We start from the raw sequence: 26,923 nt of genomic DNA on the forward strand, positions 1-26,923 counted from the left end.
CACTTATCACCTCTTGCCTTTCTGGTAGTGACCAGTCTAACAGGTGTGAGGTGATACCTGGTTGTACTTTTGATTTGCGTTTCCCTGATGATTAGTGATGTTAAACATCTTTTCATGTATCTCTTGGCCATCTGTATGTCTTCTTTAGAAAAAAAAATCTCTATTCAGGTCTTCTGCCCATTTTTTAACCAGACTGTTTGTTTGTTGCTATTGAGTTAGTGGTAGGAGTTCCTTATATATTCTGGATATTAACCCCTTATCAGATAGATGGTCTGCAAATATTTTTTCTCATCCCGTGTGTTGTTCGTTTTGCTGATTGTTTCTTCTGCTATACAAAAGCTTTTTGGTTTGATGTAGCCTCACTTACTGATTTTTGCTTTTATTGCTTGGCTTTTGATGTCATATCCCAAAAAAACCCAAAACAAAACAAAACAAAAAACAGTTGCCAAGAGCAATGGCAAGGAGCTTTTTCCATTTTTCCCCCTAGTTTAATGGTTTCTGGTCTTACATTTAAGTCTATAATTCATTTCAAATTAATTTTTGTGAGTGTTGTAAGATAAGGATCCTATTCTGTTCTAGTGCAGGTTGCTATCCAGTTTCCCCAGCACCATTATTGAAGAGACTATGTTACCTTCATTGAGTGTTTTTGGCTCCTTTGTCAAATATTAGTTGACTGTATATGACTGTGTATGTATATTATTGCTGGGCTCTCTATTCTGTTCCATTGATCTTTGTGTCTGTTTTTATGTCAGTACCCATACCGTTTTGATTATGGTAGCTTTGTAAGATAGCCTGAAATCAGAGTGTGATGCTTCCAGCTTTGTTCTTTCTCAGCTAATTTCATTAGCTACTCAGGGTCATTTGTGGTTCCATATGATTTTTGGTATTGTTTTTGCTGTTTCTCTGAAAAATGCCATTGGAATTTTAATAAGGATTGCAGTGAATCTATATATTACCTTGGGCAGCACAGACGTTTTAACAATATGAATTCCTCCAATCCATGAACATTGGATATCTTTCCATTTATTCGTGTCTTTTTCAATTTCTTTTATTAGTCTTATAGTTTTCAGTGTAGAGATCTTCCACCTCTTGGTTAAATTTATTCCTAAGCATTTCATTGTTTTTGATGCTATGGTAAGTGAGGTTATTTTATTTATTTCTTTTTCAGATAGTTCATTGTTAATGTATAGAAATGCAGCTGACTTCTGCATATTGATGTTGTATCCTGCAGCTTTACTGAATTTGATTATTAGTTCTAACAGTTTTTTAAAGGGATCTCTATCTCTAAGAGCATGTCATCTTCAGGGACAATTTTACTTCTTCCTTTTTGATTTGGAATGAATGAACAGACATCTTCGGCCGGGGTGGGGACAACTCTCAGGGGTACCATCCACCATACCTTTCCCCCACCCATCAAATCTATACAACGTGGGCTCTGATAAGAGACTTCTGCCCTTTGGCAGCCCTTCTTCAGCTTCCTGTTCCCCTTTGCTTTCCAAACAGAGGCCTAAGGCCATTTATTTTCCTTGGCCATTGCTGTAGACTGAGTGTTTGTGTTCTTCCAAAATTCCTATGTTGAAAGTTAATCCCCAGAGTGTTGGTATTTGGAAGTAGGGCCTTTTGGAAAAGATTAAACATAGGACAGAGCCCTCAAGAATGGGATTAGTGCCCTTAGGAAAGAGACCCCAGAGAACTCCTTCACCCTTTCCACCATGTGAGAATGCAGTGAACAGACAGCCATCTATGGACCAGGAAGTGGGCCAGACATCAAGTCTGCTGGGGCCTTCATCCTGGACTTCCCAGCCTCTAGTGTGGCCAGAAATCAATGCTTGTTATTTAACCCACCCGGCTTATGGTATCTTTCTTAAGTAGCCCAAACAGATTAAGACAGCCATTCATCAATGAACCCATCAGTACCTACATTATGGTATATGAAGCTATAACTTATTAAGAAGGTTTTTGAATGAACTCTCTCATTGAGTGAACACCTTCTTCCTACTCAGAGGTCTCCACCAGTCTTTCCTTTGGATACTTCAAAAGGTCTTTACCAACTTCAAGTTATGATTGGGCAGGAAGCCTGGGAGGTTTTTTTTTTTTTTTTTTTTAAGATTTATTTATTTATTTGAGAGAGAGCACACACATGCAGGGGAGGGGCAGAGGGAGAGAGAGAGAGAGAGAGCAAGAGAGAATCTCAAGCAGACCCCTGGCTGAACATGGAGCCAGATGTGGGGCTCGGTCTCACGACTCATGAGATCACGATCTGAGCCAGATGAAGAGTCGGACACTTAACCAAGTGAGCCACCCAGGTGCCCCAGCCTGGGAGATTCCAATAGAGTCTTAGCCATATGCTGTAACTAAAATCTTGCTCGTGTTTAGGGCAAGTAGCTGCCCTCTGTGGATCTGAAAAAATTACTCTTGAAAGAATAAACATCTCTTCCCCACCCATCTACACCTCAGTCATCTTCAGATAGACACCAAGGAGGATGAGGACGCTTGGCTAAGAATTTATATGGCCCTCCTGGAACAGTAAGCTCAAACTTCCTCTTCATGTAGCTAAAGGAGGAATCATGAATTAAATGGATATAGGACAAGTTTGGATCCAGTTTCTACTTTTGTCAGTTCCAGAAAGGGCTCTATTTAAATAGAAGCAGATTAAAATTGGAGCCCTTGTGCATGGCTGGTGGAAATGTAAAATGGCACTGCCATGCGGAAACCAGGTTGGCAGCTCCTCAAACAGATAAACATAGACTTACCACGTGACCCAGGAGCTCCAATCCTGTTTATGGACACGAAAGAATTGAAAATGGGGACTGAGATACTTGTGTGGCGGTGTTTACTGCGGTATTATTCACAGTAAGCAAAAGGTGGAAACGAAACAAGTATCCACTAACAGATGAACGGATAAACCACGCGTGGAGCATCCAGATGAAGGACTATTATTCATCCATAGGGAGAGATGAAGTCCTGATATGCGCTACGACACAGATGAGTCTTGGAAACATGCTAGGTGAGACAAACCAGAGGAGGCTAGGGGGAAGGGGATGGGGAGGCATGTTCTTAATGGGTTCAGTGGTTTTGTTTGCAGCGATGAGAAGGTTTTGTACATACGTAGTGTTGACGGTTCTTAATGGGTTCAGTGGTTTTGTTTGCAGCGATGAGGTTTTGTACATATGTAGTGTTGACGGTTGCATAAGATTGTGGATGTAATTAATACCAGGGAATGATACACTTAAAATGGTTACAATGGCAAATTTTATCTCATATATATGCAACCAAAATTTATATGTATATTTTGTATCTATACATAACCAAAAAATATATATGTAAAATTTTTTTTAAAAGAGCTTTAAGAAAGGACAGCAGAAGAAAATTGCATGTATGACCCAAAAAGCTGGATTTTTCAAACCAATCCGATGCTGCATTGAAATGAGTAAATGTAAAGTAGATCCCACCTGCACTAAAATAAAGGACTTCTGTTATCGTTAACGTTTAAAAACTCGGGGGATTTAGAAGAAGAGGCGAGGTTCTGCAGAATAATGTGAAATCCTGGAGATACACATTCTTCCGCCGTTCCTGTGGGTTTGGGTCGTCTCAGCCCTGAAACAAAAGCTTGTTCTTCGAAGGGTGAGAGTGTACGCGGTCCACTCGACATCTGACGGTGAGAAGGGGTTTGCGTGCTTGTCTGGCCCCGTGCTGCCACCTGGGCTCTTTTCGGGCTCCCGTCAAGTGTTGCCCCAGACCTGGAGAAATGTCCTGCTGGGGACGGCGATGGGTCCCACAGTGAGACCCAACCTGTGGGGAGGGGCCACGGTTTCCCGAAAGGTGCCTGAAATGGGCCACGATTAAGTCCGAGACTCCCCACTTCCGAGATGTCCAAGCAGCGACAGGTTGTGCTCTGCCTCAGTGGCCTCATCTCTTAGATCAGTGTCAGGAGACTACCTCCCTCATGGGGTTTCGGTGAGGACTGCGTGGCTTGAAGTGTGGAAAGCACCTGCAAGTACTTGGCATGTAGAAAGCACTTGATGGTAGTTACATAATTATCTGTATATTTGAGGTAAGGGACACCTGAGGGGGATGGGAACCAGCTTAGGGCCGGGTCTGCCATTGAGGGGAATTTCCTGGGTTATGAATGGCTCTGAATATACCGTTCCACACCACAATTTTTCTGAATTACCTATAGCACTGCATCAAGGCTGAAATTCCTGCACAGTCTGGTATGAGGTAGGGATGTTTTAGGGAACAAAGTGTCAGGACAGTAAGAGAGTGTGAGGCCTGTCTTGCATCAATTTCTGCACACCTGCCCCAGGAGAAGCAGCCCCCCCACCCCATGTGGGGACTGTGTCAGAGCCCCAGGAGTGAAGGAAGCAGGGGTCTGAGGGGGTGCCTGCAACCTGCAGACGGGCCCAGACACTCAGGGCATCCAATGAGACTTGGAGGTCAAAGATTTGCTAGAGGACATTGGTGGACGAGGAAGGAAGAGAGTGGGGAACGAACACGTGGATAACCTGGGAAGCATTTTCTCCAAATTCCTTCTGTATTCCTACCTTCCTGGACATGTGAGATTACAAAGCACTTAAGAGCAAAACCCAGCCCAGGTCGAGTGTTCTGGTCTCCTTGCAATGAATACAAAGGGATTATTGTCCACTCCTACTTTCATGCAAAGTCACCAACCAGGGCATCTGTGAACTATGGAAGGAAGCAGGTGTGAATTCTATTAGGATCTTGCCGGTCTCTGTCCTCCTCACCACCCCATCCGAGAACCATCCGGTGGAACATTGCAAAGATCACAACACAAAAACAAGGACCAATGCGTCTTTGTTTCCAGCTACAGGTTTATTTCCATGACAAAATTGATTTGTAGAGGTCACAGGACTGCCACAGATGCCAGGCTCAGCGGAAAGCCCACGAGGGAACACAGACAGATGGACTCAGCTTCCCGCCTCCCTGGTACCTGAGGGAGGACGGCAGAGCACATTCAGTGGGCTAGCAGACTCTGGGTGGGATGGGAAAGCCCAGGGTGGGGGGCAGGGGACACAGGTACTGCATGGGAGGGGAGCCTTCAGTAAAGTGGGAGAACACCGTGCACTTAGCAAGAAGGCCCTCAGTCCCCCATCCCCCCCAGGAATGCCACACTGTTCGTTAGAAAGTGTCCCCATGTGTCCCCAACAGCAAAGCACAGATAGTTTTAGCAGCAGGAGCACAGAAACATCATAAGAGCAAAAGGCAAAACGTTCTGGGGATTAGGGGTTGATTTTCAGCCCAAGACACAAAGCCAGCTCGGACTTCTGAATTTTTCCATCCTTGTTCACATCGCAGTGGCGTAAAAGAATCTCCCGGAACTTATCAAGGTCCACTCCACTGATGCTGGGCTGAGGGCAGTGAAGATGACATGTCAGTGGGCCAGCCGGTGGTGGCCCCAGCCTTTCATGCCGCCCCCGCCCCACACTCACTACCCTTAGGGGACCCCCTGCCTGCTGAGGGGGGCTCCGTGGAGACAGGCCATGCCCAGTGATTCCGTCTCCTCATCGTGATAAAGATATTTTGCCTTGGAGCAGGGGGTCGTCGCCACGGATCCTGCCTTGCATGACACGGGCGAGAGAAGACCCATTTTACTCGCTCCCCGTGGGAGGTTCTTGGCCTCTAATTTTATTTTAATTTTTAAAAAAATATTTATTTATTTGAGAGAGAGAGAGCACAAGCTGGGGGGAGAGGCAGAGGGAGAGGGAGAAGCAGACTCCCGCAGAGCAGGGAGCCTGATGCAGGACTCAGTCCCAGGGCCCTGGGATCATGACCTGAGCCGAAGGCAGACGCTTCACCGACGGAGCCACCCAGGCGCCCCATGTGCCTCTAATTTTAAAAAGGGTTATAATGATTTAAAATTGAACTAGAACATTATGTCCCTGAGCTGCGGACGTATGATTTATTTGAAGGGATATTTTAGGGGTCAAGAAGGAACTGTGATACGCCTCAGTTGGGAAAATAATTTCAAACTCAAAAGGCCCACAAAAGTGAGCACTGCGTGAGCTGAGTGATTCTCCACAGGCTATTTCATTTAATGTACATGATAACCTTGGGGTAACCCAAGCTCACAGGGGAAGCCACGACGCTCAGAGCTGCACCGTCCTGCCAGGCTAGGAAATTGCAAAAGTGTTTCTGGTCCTGAGTCTCCTGCCTCCAGTGAAATAAGTGCTCACCCCAGTTCACACCGTGCGGCGGCCTGACCGGCGGTGTGAACACTCGGGGTCTAGATAAAAAAACCCGTGTCCGTGGAGGGAGGAAACCCAGCTCACCAGACCCCAAACCCCTTGATTACTAGTCTCACCAGTGAGCCAAGGAGGCAGCCGTGTGCAGGGTTTGGTTTTGGGAGCACGGGGAAGTTCTCCCCGTCACCCAGCCCACCCCACGGTTGCTTTGCTGCCAAAGAAATCTCCAAAAAACTTGAGTAGGAAACAAAAACTTTCATGCTTCAACTAGACAGCCGAATCAAGACAAGCTAATTTGCACTGTCTGCAGGGTAGATGAGTGACACCAAGTCTGTCCCTGATAGCAGGTTTTCACAGAGGGAAGGAAGGAGGGCAGAGAGCAGCAGGAACTGGGAGCCAGACGGCAGAGCAACCGTAATCTCCAGCGAGGGGCAGGATTCCAGGGGACATCAGGACATGAACCTGGGGCAACGGCACTCCCGATGGAGGGTCCGTCAGTGATTGGACTAAGAGGCTGAGAAGCAGCACACCTTCCGCACAGTCTCCTTGTCGGGGCTTACCTAGGATACTTCCTTGGGTGTCAGTGACAGGCAGGTGTAGGTGTGGTCCCTGAAATGGCTTAGAAGTCCTGAAAGCAGCAAGCTACACTCCATGGCTCCACCCTGGGAGTCCCTCTCTTGCACAGTTGCAAAGCGGGGACCTTTGGTTGTCAGCAGCCTCAACCACTCCTGCCACATCCTTTGTCCAGTTAGTGGCATTCTGCCCCAGGATCCTCTTAGCAAATTCCCATGCTTAGAAAAGACTTGGGTGGTAGTCATTTACACATTAGTACGAATTAATTTGCCAGTGAATTTACCTCATTTAAGCTATTCTAAGTTTTTTTTTTTTTTCTAATTTACTTCCTGCAAAAGGAATTATTTCCTTATTTTGTGTGTGTGTGGGGGGGGAGGGTATGAATATGGGTGTATGTAAAGGAAGTTTCTTTGGACCTTTTGAGTTATGCTTTTAATGTCTGGCAACTCACTAGGAGTCAGGAGACCTAAGTGCTGCTGTTCAGCGATATTTGGGTCATGGGAGAAAAATCACCTGAGATCACTGGGGAGGCCTCAGTTTTAGCAGCAAGTCACCAGTGTAAGTACACATGGGTTCCAGATCCAAGGCTTCTACACAAATTAATTCCAATCTTCAAGAACAACCTGATGAGATTGTATCTACAATCAACTTTTAATTGACAGATGAGAAAACTAAAGCACAGAGAGGTTAATTAACCTTCCCACTGTCACACAGCTGGCACAGGTCAGGCAGGCCCCAGAGCACATCTAGTTAACAGTACACTATACTGGGGTGCCTGGGTGGCTCAGTTGGTGAAGCGTCTGCCTTCAGCTCAGGTCATGATCCCAGGGTCCTGGGATGGAGCGCCACATCGGGCTCCCTGCTGGGCGGGGGGCCTGCTTCTCTCTCTCCTCCTACTGCTCCCCGTGCTTGTACTCCCTCGCTCTCTCTGTCAAATAAATAAATAAAATCTTAAAACAACAACAAAAAACAGTATACTATGTCATAGCCGCCCATGCAAAAATGCATTTTCTATTTCTTATCCTTCTCATGGGCAAGTATGAGAGTGGATCTGGGGTAGCTGGCTGAAAAATGCTTATCTAGCCCCCGCCCCCTCGAATCCTGGAACTAGGGGAACGTCTGGGTCTGGATCTGTGTCCTCGTGCTTGCCCGTGATAAGTGCTGTTACATCTGTGGAATTAATGAATGTCTCCAAGGGCAGTCTTCATGTTTTCGTCATGCGCCCTCCCTTTCCTGTACGTTTAGGAGAGATGTCTCCTAAAACAGCGAAAGCGAATCCAGACCCTCTCCCCAAATAAATCATTGCCAGCACTCCCGAAATCTCCTTGCTAGAGTCCACGTCAGCACCCCAAGACCCTGCCTGGGCCACCTTCTGACCCCTAGAGGGACTGAATGACAGCTTCAATGGTGCAAGTGCTCTTTTCTGTAAACCACTTAGGATAACTCTTCGATCAGAGTATTTAATTAGCCAGAACCTCACTCTCTAGCCATGCAAAATCATAATGTGTTCTCGTCTCCACTCTGCTATTTATAGGCCGTTCAGGTGTCTGAAAACACCCAGGTAACGTGTAGAGGCCAAAGCATTATCGCCTAAGACTTTGGCCAGGTCCTTCTTAGCAAGCTTGGAAGACGTTTCTTCTAATGAGCATCTCCCACTGCATGTTGTACAATGAAAAGGAGCACTGTGGTGGTGTTCTTTCAGGGTCATCTTGCTAGGCTGATGGAAGGACCTGATCAGACCGTGGGAAATCCAGCAGACAGTGGTGTATACGGGACCGCGTGGTAACGTGAGCCCGGGAAGCACATCATCGGGTCCCACCGTTGCAACACTCCGTGTTTGGGGTTACACTGCCCTTCCCTTACCACCTGTTGTCTTTTCTTAAAAGCTATCTGTCCCCCAAGGGACAGCAGCACATGAAGTTGCTAAAAAAACATAGTGAGAAAAAATAGAGATGCCTGCCTGCGTTCTTCCGTGATAGGCAAGCCTGGGTCAAAATGACGTCACTGGCTTTCTGGGTGGCGTGGGGAGGGCAGGCGGGACTGGGAGAAAGGGCTTCGAAGATGGAAAGGAAGAAACACATGCTGCTCTTTCTAACGTGCGACAGTGGGTGCCAGGAATGTGGAAGCGCACGCATTCCTCGATTCCACTCCTGGGATCAGGCCTAAAACCCGGACACACTTACAAAAACACGCACGAAGTTTTAGTTGGAGTCACAAACCCGGTCAACAATCTGAATTACTCGCCAAACAGGAGCCCCACACTGGGTGCAGAGATTACTGAAAAAAATTAAAATCTTTCCTCCCAAATTAAAAATTTTTTAAAAATTGCAGGCAAGGGGGCGCCTGGGTAGCGCAGTTGTTAGGCGTCTGCCTTCGGCTCAGGGCGTGATCCCAGCATTGTGGGATCGAGCCCCACGTCAGGCTCCTCTGCTATGAGCCTGCTTCTTCCTCTCCTACTCCCCCTGCTGTGTTCCCTCTCTCGCTGGCTATCTCTCTGTCACAGAAATAAATAAAATCTCTAAAAAAAAAAAAAAAAAATTGCAGGCAAAAGAGAAATGTGTAGGTAAGGGATATCTAACCAGTGGTAAAACCTTACACATACATTAACACAACGACCGTAACGGGGAAACGCTTATCAGTAGAGCTCGCCTGTGCAGAATATTCGCAGAAACGAATCCGTTAACAGAAGGTCTACTCGAGGGTAGAGATTACTCTTCTGTCTTTTCTCTACTTTCAAATTGCTCTGCGATGTATCATTTTTATAATTGAAAAATTGAAGAGAAACAGCACCATGCCTGCCGAGGGCTAGCAGCATACATTAGATGCCATCCTTTAGGTTAAGTGTTGTCCCCTCTTGCTCATCATCTCCTTGTCGACAACAGAGAAAAGCAGAAGGGGTGTCTAGCAGGAGAAAGAATGAATTTGGGGGAGCCTGAGGGCAGGAACCCTCCTCCCCTCGAGGCAGACGCCCTGGGCATCTCTGGAACCCCATGTGTTTGGCTCCCCACGTCACCATCCACACTTCAATTCCTTGGTGTGCGGTGCTGGGCACCTCAGCTGTCTTGCCTTCTCCTTTCTGGCTGAAGCTGTAGATTCTCCTGTTGATATTGGTGCTGTCCCAAGGGGCCTGCAGACTCTTTACGAATCTTGCACAGAAATTATTTTGTCTGATCTCATCATACTGACAGAGGACAGCCTTGGGTGCCATTTTCCAGAGATCAGGGAAAGGGAGGTTCTGATAACCAGATTCAATATATGTGTCATACATAGTTGTGCAGGAATGAAAGGCTATAAAACAAGTGTATTTCAGGGTCATTATTGCAAACGTCAGGGATCCTGACCAAGACTCTCCACTGAGAAACTGAGCCTGCTCCCTGCTGACCTCATGGCATGCTCTGATAATTGCTTTTAAAACAAATTCCAGATACTGGTTTGTTGACTTGTCCTATTGTCCTGTCTAATAAAATGAAAAATAAAAAGTTGCAGAAGGAACTCTAGTTTATGAACCTGAGAAATGCCCAATTTACTCAAAGATCTTCCCTTGACAACATCCTTCAAATTATATGGTGAATGGTTTTTTAAGCAACCCCAAAGACTGGGAAAGATCCAGTACCTCAGTAATCTGGCTCCAGAGGAGAACATTAATAATTAACTACTTTGTAATACTTTTTAGCTGGACGTATCAGCCCTGGTCAGCTGCTTTTCTGCTACTGACCAGCCTCATTCAGTCCTTGGGAACCGGCTCTCTTCACCTGGCTGGCACTGCTATTGAGGGGTACATTTTTGCTGTAGCAGAGCCCCCCCAAAATAGAGGGACAAGTACAAGCCAAGGGGATTCCCATGGAGGTGATTCGAACCTATCAAAGGGTGAGGCAAACTCCTGTTTTTTGGATGGCCTAGAATTTTCCCCTTCTCTTTAATTTCCTCTGGGAAAATGCCTTCTCTATTCTGTGGCTGGTTTAGGTTTTCTGTCCATATCTCCCAGTAACTCATGGAAGCCATTGCCAGGCTCAGTGACAAGTGAAAAGGTCTGGAGGGGTGTGCACACATCCCCCCCCCCCGGGCTGTGGACTTTGGCAGTCAGATGCCCGAGCTCCACGGAGCAGAGGAGGCCACACGCTGCTCTGAGAAGCAGGCCCCCCCATCCCATGCTTTCTATCAAAGGCAAATTAAAACTGCAATTTGGCCAAGCCTACCACTGTGGGATTTTAATGTCCCATAGATAATTGCTCAGTTTCTATTACAGAAGTCATTCTGGCATTCAATGGAGAGTAAGTACTGGACTTTCCTTTAGCAATCAATGCGAAAGGCACTACCATACTGTTCCACTAGCAGATGGCGGTGGAGTGTCCAACGGAGCTCCCGTGAAGGGACTGAAGGAGAGGCGTGGGCCAGCTGGGATGGGAACAACACAAGTGAGGAGGCAGAGAACACACCAACGTCATCCTGATCAGAGGTCAGAAAAAAAATCTCATCTATGCCTGCTCAATCACAGAATGTGAACTTCCTGGAGACTGATGCAAAAATTGGTAAATTGGGAGGAAGTTTTCTGATGCAAAACTCCATAGTTTTCTTGTTGTTAGAGAAAGAGAGAGAGAGAGAGAGCGAGTGAGCAGGGATGGGGGAGAAGGGGCAGAGGGAGAGAGAGAGAATCACAAGCAGGCTCCATGCTCAGTGCAGAGCCCAACATGGGGCTTGAACTCACAATCCCAAGATCATGACCTGAGCCGAAATCAGGAGTCGACGCTTAACCGACTGAGCCGCCCAGGTGCCCCCCAAATTCCATAGTTCTACTCAGGTTTTCAAACGGGTCTGGGATTCCAAAACCAGTTAACAATTGCTACTCTAATTTGTTGCCATCTGAGCCAATCAGGACATTATCATCGTTTTAACTTCAAAAAAATCTCGAAGGATATGAATGTGCTAAATTCAGTGGCTAGACAGTCCCCGAGCAAAGAAAGAGTTGCAAAGTGTCCGCTTAACGAGATCAGGCAGCCAGTTACTACAATACACAGGCTCTCCAAGGAGATTGCTCGTTTCAAACAGTCTACATGACCCGAAACAGCTTTGTGATGGTGATGATACTCTAAAACCTGTCACTTCGAATCGCAGCTCCGTCTTGCTAGCTAAGTAACCAGCATTTCAGGCTAGTTGTTCAAGCAGCCCCTCGGGAGGGTGGGGGGGTTTATTTCATGAAATTAATATGGGATCATCAAATATGGGATTTATTTCATGAAATTAAATTAAAAGTTTTAGGTATTCTAATAACCAAGTCCAGGGATAGGAAGGCCTTTCCGTAATCAAGAAATAAGCAGACCTGTGCTCCTCTGATAAAAGAGAGGGGTTTTATATGATGGAAACAAGAAGCTGCGATGGGGGCTTCACGGAACAGAAACTACAAAGGGTCTTAGGAGAGAAAGGGAGACATGTCAGTTCTCACAGAAGCTCAAAGGTTGTTAATCAACTGTGTCCCTAGGTTTGGTCTATTAATCGTCAGCCCCACGGATTCTCAGAAATCCACAGTGGAGTCAGTCACAATGGCGGCCCCGACCCCCAGTGAGTGTCATGTCTGCGCCCCCGTGAATCACCTGGACAAGCTCCATCATGTCCTTGACAAAGCCGTCCACTTCCGGGCCTTCCAGAGCTCCCGTTCTGCTCTGAAAGAGACAAGAGCCAATCAACCAAATGACATTTGCTAAAGTCAGAAAGCTAAAGAATAAATTAGGTGAATTGTCCAGATCAATATTCTTTTGTGGTTGCAAACAGGTTTGGAAATGGTACGCTCCAGTTAGGTTCTCTGTGCAGGATGTGAATGTCCCACAGACGTGAGAAGAATTAATTGTACGTAACGACACCCATGTCAACAAATGAGAGTTCCTTGGCTCTTGCAAATCACATTAACGTGACACATACCAACTTCATTCGCTTCCCAAATATCAGGCTTCAGTTCAGACAACTGTTATTTACACATCGTATCGGTCCTTTGAAAGATACAGGCTGACATTCTTTTTTATTTTGCTTTATGATTTAGCGAGAACTTGATGATTATTAAAATATGCATTTTAAATCAAGAGTGACTAGATTGAATGAATATATTAGAATTATTATTTGGTCTGTACATAAAACCCTTATTTCTTTCTGCTCATTTTGTAAGAATGTCTATAACATGTGATACATGTTAAAATACTTCAGTTTCGTCTCTAAAGTTCCAGTCATGACCACTCATCCATCCATCTTTTCGTTTTCTTCACCCTGAACCTTTAGCATGTCATTTAAAAGAATCTATTCCCTTAGTGTATTTACCGAACACCAACATAGCGCTCGCTACCTGCCAGGCACCCTTCTAAGAGCTTTTCTTTTTTTTTTTTTTTAAATTGTATTTATTTATGCGAAAGAGATAGAGACAGCCAGCGAGAGAGGGAACACAAGCAGGGGGAGTGGGAGAGGAAGAAACAGGCTCATAGCAGAGGAGCCTGATGTGGGGCTCGATCCCATAATGCTGGGATCACGCCCTGAGCCGAAGGCAGACGCTTAACCGCTGTGCCACCCAGGCGCCCCTCTAAGAGCTTTTCAAACATGAAATCACTGAATTCTCACACCAGTCCCATGGGGTAGGTATTATTATTGTTATCCTCGTCACCCTAACTTTAGAGGTAAGGGAAACGAGGCACAGGGAGGTTAAGGAACCTGCCCGAGGTCACGTGGCCAACGAGGCCTGATTCAAACGCAGGTGATGGGTCACAGAGACTTTACACGTGAACGCGTTGCTGAGCCACCCCTCCCAGGTGGTGCTCCTTTCTGCTCAGAATGTGACACAAACACACGTCCGGTGTGGTGAGTCTCAGTGCGGCATCTCCCTTGACTTTTCCTAACTTTCTCATTTTTCTTCCTTCTTGCATTAATCTACCTTGTCCTCAAGAAATGCAATCTCCTTGCCCCACTTTGTGCTTGAGAATTATGATTTTCTCCTCTCGGAAGCAGGGCCACACAACCAATCCCACAAGAGAAGTAGTTTTATGTCGGCAGGGCTCGCTCTGCCTCTATTTCTTTGGGATGGTTGCTGTCTTCAACTTGATTATTTGCTTTGGTTTTCGAGCGTACTTTTCTAGATGGAGATCAGGAGGGAGAAACTTTCTCCCAGTTTAGAGCCAGAGGGGGAAAAACATGATTTTATTCTCTTCTCAACCGTGAACACTCCTTTGCCCATTTTCATGTAGTTTCAGAAGTTCACAAGGAGAAGCTGAGGGTGGGACATGGCAGCGCCCATGTGGGCTTGCTATCCATCGTGTCAGTGAAGGGTCTGTGGGTAGGATGACCCCACAAAGGGGCTAAACAAGCTTGCTCCCTACAAGTGGCCAGCACAACCCAAAAAGACACACTTACAACATCATAGTGGGCAAAGATTTTCTCAAAGTCCCTCTTTCTTTCTTCGGTGGAACAAGCCTGTGTGTGGAGAAAACAGTATGTCAGCCCAGCACCGGGACGCTTCAGTTGCACAGTCCTCCCAGGGTCACAGACAACTTTCGTAAACGTTGAGCCAGTGACCCTTAATCCCAACAGTGAGCCTCGTCCGTCTCTAGATCAATTACGACACCAACAGATGCCTTCCTCTCTTCCCTCCCTCTCGAATTTATAGAGAGACGTGAATGACATGAGCCCACTTAGCGAAATGTCACTACTTACATCCATTTTAAATTGGAGAAGGAAGTTTTCCTGAAGAGCCAGAATCCTAAATGGAGAAGAAGAAAAGACAAGTAATTTACATGATCTGTCAGCTCTCAGAGGCAAGTCAAATCCATAACTGTCATGAGGAGAGGGCGAGCAATTTCCAGACTATTCTGCAGAAGAGGGTAAGTACTTGAAAAATAGGAATTTATATAGTTTAAGAACACATTTAAAAATTAATTGGGAGAGACTTTCATAGGGATTAGTAGTCACCATAGAGAGACTTAAAAAGTCGTCTTGGTGGAAAGTGGCAGAGTAAAGGCTTATGAAAACTCTCTCCTCCGTAACAGCAACGAGAAAACTGGCACACACTCACAAAATAGTCAAAACGACTTTTTCAGAATTCTAGAAATTCAAGTCTTGTGGAAATCTGGGGAGTGTTTGTTTTGGAAAAATGACTTAATTTTGGTAAGAACAGTGGATTTTGTGGCTTTTTAACTTGCTTCATCCCTCTACCCAGCTCCTCCCGTCTTTGAAAAGGAAGAGCCCATAGTCCCAGGGAAAATGAGCGTTCTAGCAGCTGCTATAGTGAGAACAGAGTTGGAGCCCTTTCAAAACCTGATTCGCAGAGAACTGCCATTCTCTGGTGTTCTCTGAATGACCCCACTTGCAAGGTGCACTTGTTTGACCTGATTTTGAACTCAGCTAGTGGGAAAGCTTTTTACCTGGGAGATTTGTCAAAAACAATGAAAAGCAATTATTTAAGATCACAGCCGACCACAGTGACGGATAAGAGTTTGGGTAAACAGAGGCACCTGTGTGGCTCCGTCAGTTAAGTGTCTGACTTCGGCTCAGGTCATGATCTCAGGGTCCTGGGATCGAGCCCAGCATGGAGCCAGGCTCTGCGCCCAGCAGGGAATCTGCAGGGAGTCTGCTTCTCCTTCTCCCTCCCCCTCTGCCCCTCACCTCTGCTCATGCTCTCTCTGTGTCTCTCTCAAATAAAATCTTTAAAGAAAAGAATAGAGTTTGGGTACACAACAGGCTAACTAAAACGCTTAAAAGGAAACTCTGGGGGAATGAGATGTCCATTGGGGCTTTTATAAGCTCCAAAATATTTCTGGGAATCTAGAAATCTGTAGACATGCGTAGGATTATATCCATGCCCAGGACTGTGTGTATGCACAGAAAAGACCTCAGGGCCCTACGGTCTCACCAGCGGCTTATCCTCGTGCTCCGTGCGCGCAGGAAGTTAAGGCTGAGACAGAACTGTAAACTTCCTGGCAGCATATAGCAGAAGGGCCCCAACCCACATACACAGCCCCTCAGCAAACCTTGGGAGACATACAAGCCATGAACTGCCCAGCCATTAACTAACCAGCAACCAAGCAGACTTCAGTGTCCGCATATGACAAAGCCACAGATTTTACAGGATGAGTTGGAAAAAGTCATTAAGCAAAAAGACAAGTATCAACAACAATAAATGTGACCCACAAGAAATACTAAAGGGATTCTTCGAGCTGAAATGAAAAGAACAGGAGACAGTTGCTTCAGTCCCCACGAAGAAATAAAGGACCTCAACCAGACATGAAAGGCCACGTATTCTATGATTCCATTTGTATGAAATACCCGGGATACCCAGATCCACGGAAACAGAAAGTAGATTAGTGGTTCTCAGGGGTTGGGAGGGGAGGGGAGGAGAGAGTGATTCCTGATGGGCAATGGGGTGATTTTCTGGCCCAATGAAAAAGTTCTGGAATTGGGCAGTGGTGATGGCTGAAGAGCTTTATGAATAGACTAAAGTATACCGAATTCTACACTTTAGAAGAGTAAATGTTATAATACCTAAATGATACTCAATAAAAAAAATTATGGGTTTTGTTTTGGAAAACAAATGTATTTCCTTACATTCTGCTTAATTACAATTGTATTTAATAGAATACAGTTTCAAAAGCCTAAAGCGTTGGATTTATGTTGCATTCATAATCATGCATTCACGGCATAGAGAAAGGCAGAAGAAATATCACACAACAATTTGGAAAATTTTGCTCTTCTCAATGCCCAGGGTAAAGAGAATGAATCTGAGCCAAGTAAAGGGTAGAATATCCTGGAACTCTATAAGGAATCCTGTCCTTATCTCTGGGTTGGCACCAAGCGGCCTGAACTATGAGAGGCCATGTACTTGAGAGGAGCTCATGTGTGGATTAAGAGGGCTCCCTCCATTCTAGAGCTGGGGGTAGAGAGAGAAGAGTCCTGTGTATAAATGTTTTACGACCTTCAAGTCATTCAGTTATTTCCCTACTGCTGCTGTGACAAATGAGCAGATGTGGTGGCTTCAACAGCACCAATGATTATCTTACAATCCTGGAAATCAGAGTCTGAGGCAGATTCCACCAGGCTAAAATCGAGGCGTCCACAGGGCTGCTTCCTTCTGGAGGCTCCAAGGGAAAATCCGTTTCCTTGCCTTTTCCAGCTTCTAGAAGCTGCCTGCATTCTTTGGCTCACAGCTCCTTTCTCCACCTCAAAGCCTTCAAAGCCTGACCTTCTGCTTCCTTCTTCCCCATTTAAAGGACCCTTGTTGTTACCCTCGAGCTGACCTGGGTCATCCAGACAAATCTCTGTAAGGTCTGTCAATGAGCAACTTCAAAGCTATCTGCAGCGTTCATGCATTCTTGTCACATGACATAAAACGTTCGGTGGTTCTGGGAATTCGGACATGGACGTCTTTATTCGGCCTACCCCCGTTGTCACTGTCAAATTCCATATCATATTGGTTTTGTAAGAATGTAGTAACTGTTTTGTTGCTTTGTATCTCTGTTCAGTATGATGTCAGTTAAGTACCTCCTACCTTCTGGGTAGGACCCAGTGGGGGAGGTTTGGCTAGCTGCAGGGGGGCTTTTTGGTAATCACAGTGACAGAGGGGACATGACTGACGGAAGGGACATGACCTCCATAGATGGGGATCAAGGAGGCTAGATGTCCTGCATTGCATGGGAAGTTCTGCAGAATGGGGAAATCATCCCATATCTGACCTGACTCTGGAATGTCCAGGGGAGCATTCATGTGTGCACAAATTCTGCCTATAATTATATTTGACCCGAGAATTGAGTTCCTATCTACATAAAAATCCAGGGTATTTTTCTCAAGGTATACGTAATTTGCTAATTGTGTCAATTATCTGTATAGTATAGCAAGTCACGTAACTTGAGGGATGACTGTGCTTTGTTTCTTTTGGAACACTATCGAGACTTATTATTTAAAAATTAGAGCAACAGCAAGTGAGTTCCTGACACATGAGTCACCAAAAGGCCACACTTGTATCAGGCAACCTCTGAACGGACATATTCGTGGTAATTCTACACCAAGATGTAAGCACCACCCCTCGGTTAGGCCTTCCCTGTGGTTCTGTCTACCCACCTACACACTGAAACACCTTATTATATTATTAACTGTCCTTTATTTCCCTTTTGTGTGTTATAGTTTGCATTATACGAACTGCTTTAGCATTTTGAGCACAGGTAGATTTTATTATCTGTGGATTTTATTTCAAGAGTAAAAGCATCATTGACTATAAGGGTCAAGAGCAGCTGATGGTAGTGGCACACTCCAGCCTCCAGAGGGCGCTTGAGGCTCCTCGACTCGCTACCTCTGAGAAGTGCCTGGAGTCAGGTGGGTGGGTGCTTCTGGTGAGGGGAGCAAGGAAATTAAATGCTCTTGTTTTCATCCAGATCGCCAAGTTTTGAGTGAATCTTTTTGGTGCTTTGCGTATTCCCATTAGGACTGGCTTTCTCACAGCTCTCAGAGTAGCTAGACCTCTACTTGAGAGGAACCTTTGCCTCAATTGGCCGAAAGAACTGTGAGAAGTGAGTGGGACCCAGGGGAGAGATCTCCAAGGGCACAGGGCGGAGATCCCTCAGTCCTCAGCGTTCAGGAGGAACACTCTTGTTCCTCTCTGGTCTGGCTGGTCTTTCTGTGCCTCTTGTCCAGCAAAGTGGCCGAATTTGGGATGAAGGTCATGGGGAAAGTAGCCAAGGAGGATGAGGCTCAGAGTAGCAGATCCTTTAGAGTATTGGGTTCAACGTCCTGGTCATCACTAAGGAGAGGTCTTTCCTGATGTGTCCCCATTCGCAGATCCCCTACAAGAACTCACAGATGTTGCTGCCAAGAGAGGAGGCAGCTGGTACAGGGCTTTGTGATTCTGAACTCAAGTTAGTACCTGCTTATGACATTGCCAGGTTAACTCTCCGTCACTGACAATCACCCTCAGTCTATGGACTCCCTGTCTCCCAGCCATACCTGCTGGGCCCTGCAGCCTGTAACTGCCATCCTCTGTCACTGTCCTCTCTATGACTCCTTCCACCCCAACCTCAGGCACCTGGGGTCATACCAGCTCCCCCATCTGGGTTACACCCATGTATTATGGATCCAATGACTTGTTTTTCCTTTCTGGGGACCACTACAGGTCGTTTGGGGGTCAGCTAGCCTTGAGACGACGTGCTGACATGCCCATCGTGTCACAACACTGGCCTTACAGGCAGTACTCCTCAGGTACTGGGCCATTTCTGCTGTCACCCCTCCCCTTCCCCACTCCGGCCCTCGGGTGCTGGGTGTCCATGGAGGCTACACCAACACCGAAAAACCAGATAGCATGGCTGGAGTCTGGTTCAGTCGTCCTCTGTCCTGAACTAACTGCTCAGCTTTCCTGGAGCCACTGAACAGGGTTCCAGACGCTTTCATGGGGTCCTTATGTGAGACCAGGAATGTCTGCCCTTTGAAGGCAGGGCTGGCCCACGACCCACCTAGAAAATTTTATGAAAACTTTGTGCATTGTGCATTTGGGGGGGTTATTATCTTTACAAAGGGATCTGTCACCCCGAAGATTCAAAACAATGGCTCTTTATTGGGCAAGATGAGTCTGTTCTTCAGGGTTTCAGGCACGACTTGACCTCTGTCTTTCAAAGAGAAGCGTGTGCTGTCATGAACCCCAGAGGATGGTTGTCTGAGTATGTGACACCGTTCCCAGGCTACTTACCTTGCCAAGTCATTCAGATCCAACCGGCCATCCTTATTTTTGTCAAAGATCTTCATCTGGAATGCAGAAGGGGACACGATTGGAAGAAGCCCTTGTAACAGGAATTCACTTTGAAAGTTACCGAAGCTCTTTGCTGTTCTGTTCTTGTGATTCCACAGTTGTCTACACTGCCTGCGGCTGTCTCATGTCACAGAGTACTCCCTTCAGAGCACAGGAGAAATAGCATTTTTCCACTGAAGGTCAAAGTCGTTGAGGAGAATGTGATATAGGGGAAAGCCTGCCCCTCTAGGCTTCAAGGATTGTAGGAAAGAAGAGAGGGTCGAGCAGAGACGGGAACATCCAGTGGACAGGTGTGGGACCTAACTCTGCTGGGAGGGGATTCTGGAGGCAGGAGGGCACTAGCTGAGGCTAGCTGTGGCTCAGCCTCCCCGAGACACTCTGAGCACCCGAGGGTTTGGACGCTGGGTTGAGAGCCAGTGGACTTTCCATGGGGCTGGCTGTGACGGGAAGAGGTGATGCTGGAACAGAGGGCAGGAGTGGACCCTGAGCCACAGGCTGGAAAGAGAATGTGTCATAGGGAGACACTTAGCATGTCTGACTCCATGTTGCCCCTGTTTCCCTTGCTGCTGCGACCTATGGCTGACAGACGTCTGTGTAACCCAGCACATAGGCTGCTACAGCTGGGACGTGCAAAACCACTCTTTCCCCAAAACCCACTTCACCGAAGGAGAGAAGGAAGTACGTACAGAGATAACAACACCATGTTTAAGATTTACAGGGATGCCACGACTGGATTCCTATATGCAAAGATCAAGTAACCAAGGACAGAAAGGTTTGATAACCTTCCCTGGGCCCTTGGACCCTCCTGAGCATCTACAGACATCAGCCGCCTCTGAACTCCAACCTCCCCCTAACATAAACGAGCCTCACGTTTCGTGCTGAGGGAAGACACTCTTGAGGACAACAGTTGGCCACCTCCTCGATCTGCTGGCTTTCTGAATAAAGTTGCTTTCCTTTCCCCCGGCATCTTGCCTCTCGATTTATTAGTCTGTCGTGTGGCAAAAACATGTGGACTCTGCTACAGACGTGGCGAAGAATTCGTGGCCTGCATCCAGCAAGAGGTAAAGAATGGCTGCTGGATTAGCCTATAGCTCCCCGTGGGTGAGCCAAAGCTAGGAATATGGGTTACGAGCTCATCACAGACTTCGGCTGTGAATACCAGCAAGACAGCAACTGAGTGGCCAAGAGACACCAGCCTGGAGACCAGAGGAGTCAGAGCTTTGTGCCCAGGGACTTCGGCTTCCCACCTCCACCATTAGGACCCAGAGCTACTTTTCTCTCCTTGATGCCATTTTTTTAAAAAATATCTTATTTACGTATTTGAGAGAGAGAGAGTGCATGAGTGGTGGGGGGAGGGGTAGACGGACAGAGGGAAAGGAAGAAGCAAACCCCCGCTGAACAGGGAGCCCTACTCGGGGCTCGATCCCAGGACCCTGGGATCATGGCCTTAGCTGAAGGCAAATGCTTAACCAACTGAGCCACCCAGGCGCCCCTCCTTGACGCCATTTTTGCAGAAGAGTCTGGGTTCGACAAAGATGACTGAGAAATCTAAGAGGCCAAGCTCCTCTTTTTGTGGAAAGACTTAGCATTATCCAAAGAGACTATTTAAATTATTAGACCAGACAAGGCTTTAAACAGGATAGGATTCAAAGTTAAAATCAGGAAGACCAGATTAGTTAGGCAAGATGGAGGAGAGACATTTCATGGCATATTTGAGTCATAGTGTGAGTGAATTTTGTGACTTCTCATTTCAGTGCACCAGAATCTCTCTAAACATATCTGTAGGAAGAGGCTGTACAGGGGGAAAGAGGGAATGAGAAAATCTGAGAGTATATCTAACAGGTTTTTGCATTAAAAAACGTTATCCATCCATCCTTCCTCACTCCCTAAATCCAGTTTCTTTTTAATAATTGAAATGACTTTGAAAATCCATTTCCCCAAAACTCAAAAATGCGTATTACAGAATCTATTAAAATGCAGGTTATTTTTTTATGCATTTGGATATATTACACATCCAGTCATGCCCCTTGACCATAAATTCTAGATCCAGTAAAAATCCGAGAGCAGCACACTTGGCTGGAGACTGAGCGTGAGTTATTTCCCACGACACCATCATCAGAAAAGGTTCTATTTTAACAGAGAGCGAGATGATCTTGAGCTTTCAGCAAGTAGTAACTCATCTCGAAAGATGTGGGCCCATCTCCATTGCTGTGCAAATTACTCAAAGGAGAAAATGTCCTTTGCTCAAAATTGGCTTGAGGAAGAACGGAACACCAATGTGTTAATCACGCTTCCACCCATTGGAAAATGGGCTACATGGTTCCCTTAAGAAGTTCAGTGAAGCGGTCAGAGTCACAGCTGTGAATTGAGCATCACTGTTAGCTGCTATTTCAAGTCATGAGGCCAGATGAGGTCACCAGCACAGAAGGGAAGAGCTGTAGAGACGGAGCCCAGGCGTGTTCCCATCAGCCCGGATCAGGGAGGTGAGTGCCTCCATCTGGGAAGCCAGTGACTTCAATCCAGGCCTGAAGGACAAGGGCTGGGACCAGGCTAGAGGACGGGACAAGCTTAACCTCACGTGTCTCTCTGTCTGCCATGGTCTCAGATTTTAATTTGCACATTTACAAGAATTTAAGTTCCACGCTCTGATTACATACGTGAACTTAACATTTCCCACGTGCATTAGCTTACGTTTTTAGAAGTTCAATGTTACCTGATAATATCCTATTCAGACAGCTAATCTTTCCCCTGCCAGGTACCGGCAGCACCTCTCAATTACATGTCATAATTGGATTTTGTTAATAGGCTGTTTCCTTCCTTGTCCAGAACATTAATTAGGAGTTAGAAGGAGGTTAGGTCTGCAGACCTCGACTTTTCGCTTATGATTGGGTGCTCTGATGTGACTCCTTCATTGTTCAGGCTGCAGACAGCTTACAAACGTGCCAATCCTTTTTTGGGTCTATTTGAGTTCATTTAGCAGGTTACGTTTCTTAAGTGAAGCATTTGATGCTAAACTTCGGAACCGAATCTGTAACGCGGTGCTGTGCTCACTGTAGCCATTGCTCCAAAAAAGCCATTAAAGCAGCAGTAAGGTGATTTCACACTGGCTGTATCACTTAGACCAAGGTTCTAAAATCTCTTTTGAGAGTATTGAGTTTCTTAAAATTCGTTCATCCACAGGTCGCTAGGGAAATGTAAAAAGTCTTAAAAAAAAAAAAACCAAAAAACCAAAACTATAGTCCAGGTCCCAAATATGTTCATTGGGAAAGTATATATTAGCCGCCTCTGAATTGAAGGAAGCCAACTGAAACAGATGGGCCATCGTCTCATTAAAGTCCTCTAGTCTTCTGGTTAGACTAGGTCTCAGCGTGGAGACTCTGACCGGATTCCTCAACACTTGCCTGTCACCTCAAGGCGTAAAGAACCCGTGAGGGGCCACTTGGATTTGATTGATCACGAACCTATCGTCACAGGACAGTTTGGAACAAAATGAGTGCTTACGGGGAGCACAGAAGCAGAAGAGCCACGGGTTTGACAACGAAACAGACACTGAGTCACAGGGAGTCTTGGTCCATGGACGGTTCTCAACCCAGATGCTCAAAGGTTGGGCAAGACCACTCGCATCCCCCTCAGCCACTTCACAGGATTCTAGGCTTCCGGATCGGAGCCTAGAGCCATCAAAAATTGCACGTTGCCAGATCTTCTTCAGCCCAGGGCAGTCAAGGCAGGAGCTGCCAGCCCGGGGTTTTTAAAGATGGAAACCTAAAGGCAGCGAAGAGAAGCGCTCTGGGCAGCCAGGGCTGCTGAGCCGATGTGTGACGTGCAGAATCTTTCCAGCCCCGGGTCGGCTTCGTGAGCAGCCCGCATGTCTCCTTCATGCCCCCTCCTGCCCCTCAGGATGGGCTGTTTGAATGGGATGACCCTTGGGGGCTCTCTGCAGGCACAGTTATCTCTTCTCCCCCCCCCAGCTCAACAGCGCTTCCTCTTCCCCGGAGTGGTTTTGTAGAACCCTTTCTCCTTCCCCGTTGTCTTCCATTCATTTCCTATTTTGTGTTGAGTAAGATGTCAGTGCTTAGGATGATTCACCAGGAGAAAAATCCATTTTCCTAGTAACGAATTCTGGTGTGGCTTGAGAGTTTGAGCTCCTGGATTATTTTACCTTTAAAAACACGAAGAGAATCCTAATCCCCCAACTCGGCCTTATCCTCGCCTTGCTCTTCACCTTCGTCAAAGGAATTGTCATCTCTTCTTGATCTCTCAACAGAGTTTACTCTTCCTCTTTTGAAAGTGTCCTTTTTAATGACTTAGTATTTAAACTGTCGGACATGGGTATGGTGCTGGAAAATGCAGGCTTTGGAGATAGATTTGGGTATGCATTTCCACTCCATCCTTCCTGTATTTGACCTGTTAAAAGTCTGTAATTCTCCATTTTTCTCATGTATAGAAAGAATGAGGGCTAAAAAGTAAATTATTTTTATGAGGTTGTTGAGCAAATCAAATGAAATGTTTGAAAAGCGCTTTGCACAATTATGACCAGTCGCATACTCAGGACTGGAATGATGGCCGGTCATGTTGCAGTGAAAACACGGCACATATGGGGGGAGGGGGGTGTCGTAAAACAACACAACTTGAACCCTGTCCATCTGCCTAGCTTCTCTTGTCCTGCCTTTGCTAGAGCTGTAGAACGGTGGCTTCCTTATAATCTGCTTTATTTTTGAAAAGTCAGGAAAATGGGATCTCAAGATGAGATTGCTGTGTTTAGGGACAGAAGGCAAAATTGAACTTGACTTGTCGGGGGTTGGTCTGTGGCAATGGCCGGTCCAGCGGGGATGAACGGGAGTGACCAGAATGAATTTTCGCTTTTTCCCTCCTTTGCCAAATTTTCCTTAGTTGAAAGACTCTGTGTGGTCAGGGACCATATCTGCCTTGGTAAGTTCTCCCTAAATATTTGTTGAATGAATGAACTCACATCTTTGAGTGAACTAGTTTGAACTAGTTTACTAGCTTGTATTCTAAGCCGGAAGACAAAAGCATGAAGAGAGGGTTTTGGGGAGGGAAGATATGCTGGGCCACTTTGAGAATCTACTCCTCAGCCCGGAAAAAGCATGTCTGACTCCACTTAAGGAACATAGTAGGTGGCTTGTGAATACACGGAGACCTGTCGCAGGCCTGTCCTGCTGGGATCGTCTGTTATGTTCCCTCTGCTCTGCCCTGTCTGCACCCTTCCCCCTCCGGCTCTCCCCCCAACTCTGCTGCCTGGTTTCCTGCCCTTCCTCCCTGTGGTCATCAGCGTGGGGCTCCAGCTACCCTGTCTGGGTCATACCCTACCTGGTGGGGACCCAGTCTGGATGACTGTCTCTGGGAGGAAAGACCCCAGTGAGAAGCGTAAAGGGTCAAGCTCGCGCTTCCAAGCACCCCTGGATCTGCCCTGGAGGGTTTGGTTTAAAAAGAGGGGGAAAAAAGGAGAATTTCAGAACACACACAGCTTGAGGAAGGTTGAATCTGTGCTATCTGTGATCTATGAGGCACCCCAAGGGGAAGCGAGAGCCATAATGGGGGTGGAGGGGCTCAAGGAGCACTGGCAAGGGAGGCGGGAGGGTCCCAAGGGCAAACTTTGCTTTCGTCGTCATGGTTTCTTATTTTAGCTGGCTATTAGCTAAATTCAATTCTGACAATCTGTATTAAGTAGCCTACTGTGTGTCTGGCCCCGTGGGAGGGCTGCAATCGCAGAGACATGCGGCCGCCCTAGGTTGGGAAGAGTCACCAGCTGGGAAAGAGCAAGATCCAGGAACAAGTTATGTCAGCGCCGTGCTTGACCCCAGCTGACTCGTCAGGAATCCTCCTGAACCCTAAGAAGCCCTACGTGGTCTGGCCTCTGTTGAGTCTCACCCTCGCTTACTCTGCCCCGGTCGAAGGTCCCAGGCACACCACTGCCCCAGGAGCTCTGTGCCTGCTGCACCCGCGGTCCTTCCTGAGCCTTGCCTCCCAGGCCCTCAGCCTCGCTGCCTTGCCGGCATGGCCAGCCTTCGCCCTGTTCCACGTTTTCATTTTTTTCTGTAATGCTCGTTACCCTCTGTCATGCAATCTCATTTATTATTTATTATGTTTCTGGTTATTGTCAGTCTCCCCTTTGTTTTGCTCACTGCTGGATCCCCCGCGACGAGAGGGGTGCCTGGGGCAGAGCAGACAGTTAGTGGGTAGTTGTGGGATGGGTTGAACGGACGACCGTGTTGGGAAGTCAGCGATATGCACAAGGTAATCTGGGCGCACAGAGAAGCGGCACCTGCGTCCACTAAAGAAGAAGGTTCTGGAAGGTTTTCTAGGGCAAGATGATGTCTAATCAAATCTTGAAGGATAAGCAAGAACCAGGAGAAGAAAAGGAGGGAAAAAATAGCTGAACCATGTAAAGAAGTGAGGAAGAGGGGCGCCTGGGTGGCTCAGTCAGTGAAGCATCTGCCTTCAGTTCAGGTCATGATCCCGGGGTCCTGGGATCCAGCCCCGCATCGGGCTCCCTGCTCAGCGGGAAGACTGCCTCTCCCTCTCCCTCTGCTGCTTCCCCTGCTTGTGTTCCCTCTCTCTCTCTTTGTCAAGTAAATAAATAAATAAATAAATAACTCTTTAACTCTCTGTCAAATGAACAAATAAGTAAATCTTAAAAAAAAAAAAGGTGAGAAAGAGGCGGGTTAGGATTATAGTTGGAGCCTGAGGGAAGCCCCTCAGAATCAAAGGTAATCAAAGAAACACCAGAAGGGTGCTGGAGATTCTAAGTGAGAGTATTTCATTGTGCAGTGCAGGTTTTTTAAGTGAATAAAATCGAGGTAAGAACAGCCGGTGCTGAACGGTGTGAACCCAAAGTTGGAAAAGCGCTCAGCTGGAAACGTGATCATCTTGTCTTTCTCTGTCCCAGGCAGTTACAGTGACATCGCCCCTTTCAGAGTCCTTATGCTGCTGGTGCGTGTCACTGGAAATCGGGTGGGAAGAAACCCAGCAATGTCCCCGTACTGGGAAGCTGCTTCCTGCTTCAGGGGGACTTCCCACCCTCCAGTGCCGAGTACATGTTTACTCCCGATCTCAAGCACCGTGCTGCCTGTTCTCAAAACACATCAACAGAGCAAGAAGCCAAATTATTTTCCTCATGGAGATCCTGGCCTGGGGTTTGATTCTGTCCTTGGAACGGGCTTCGCTTCTGTCTGGGACATTTACAAGTCCTCATGGTCAAGAGCACCCGCCTCCTTCCCAGGGCAGGTGCCCGTGACTGGCGGCAGCATTTTCGCAATCAGAGTGCAGAGTGAGCGGCCGGAAGGGCCCAGGGCTGAAAACCAAGGGGCCTCCGCTTCCAGTTTAACTGGGGCCTTTGGCCCAGTAACTTAACTTCTTCCAGTTACTTGATCTT

General features: G+C 46.8%; 1 protein-coding gene across 1 annotated transcript in view; it reads right to left on the reverse strand.

Annotated features, from left to right (window-relative positions):
• Nucleotides 1-4,826: 4,826 nt before the first annotated feature.
• Nucleotides 4,827-26,923, reverse strand: part of SCGN (secretagogin, EF-hand calcium binding protein) — a 36,349-nt gene continuing 14,252 nt past the window's right edge. The window contains exons 7-11 of the mRNA XM_026511250.4: nt 19,471-19,526; nt 14,460-14,505; nt 14,160-14,219; nt 12,365-12,433; nt 4,827-5,369 (exon numbers count right to left, since the gene is read on the reverse strand). Coding sequence (XP_026367035.2) covers nt 5,241-5,369; nt 12,365-12,433; nt 14,160-14,219; nt 14,460-14,505; nt 19,471-19,526 — 360 coding nt within the window. The 3' untranslated portion in view covers nt 4,827-5,240. The remainder of the gene's footprint in view (nt 5,370-12,364; nt 12,434-14,159; nt 14,220-14,459; nt 14,506-19,470; nt 19,527-26,923) is intronic.

Source organism: Ursus arctos, unplaced genomic scaffold (genome assembly GCF_023065955.2).
Source record: "Ursus arctos isolate Adak ecotype North America unplaced genomic scaffold, UrsArc2.0 scaffold_31, whole genome shotgun sequence".
Classification (NCBI taxonomy): Eukaryota; Metazoa; Chordata; class Mammalia; order Carnivora; family Ursidae; genus Ursus; species Ursus arctos.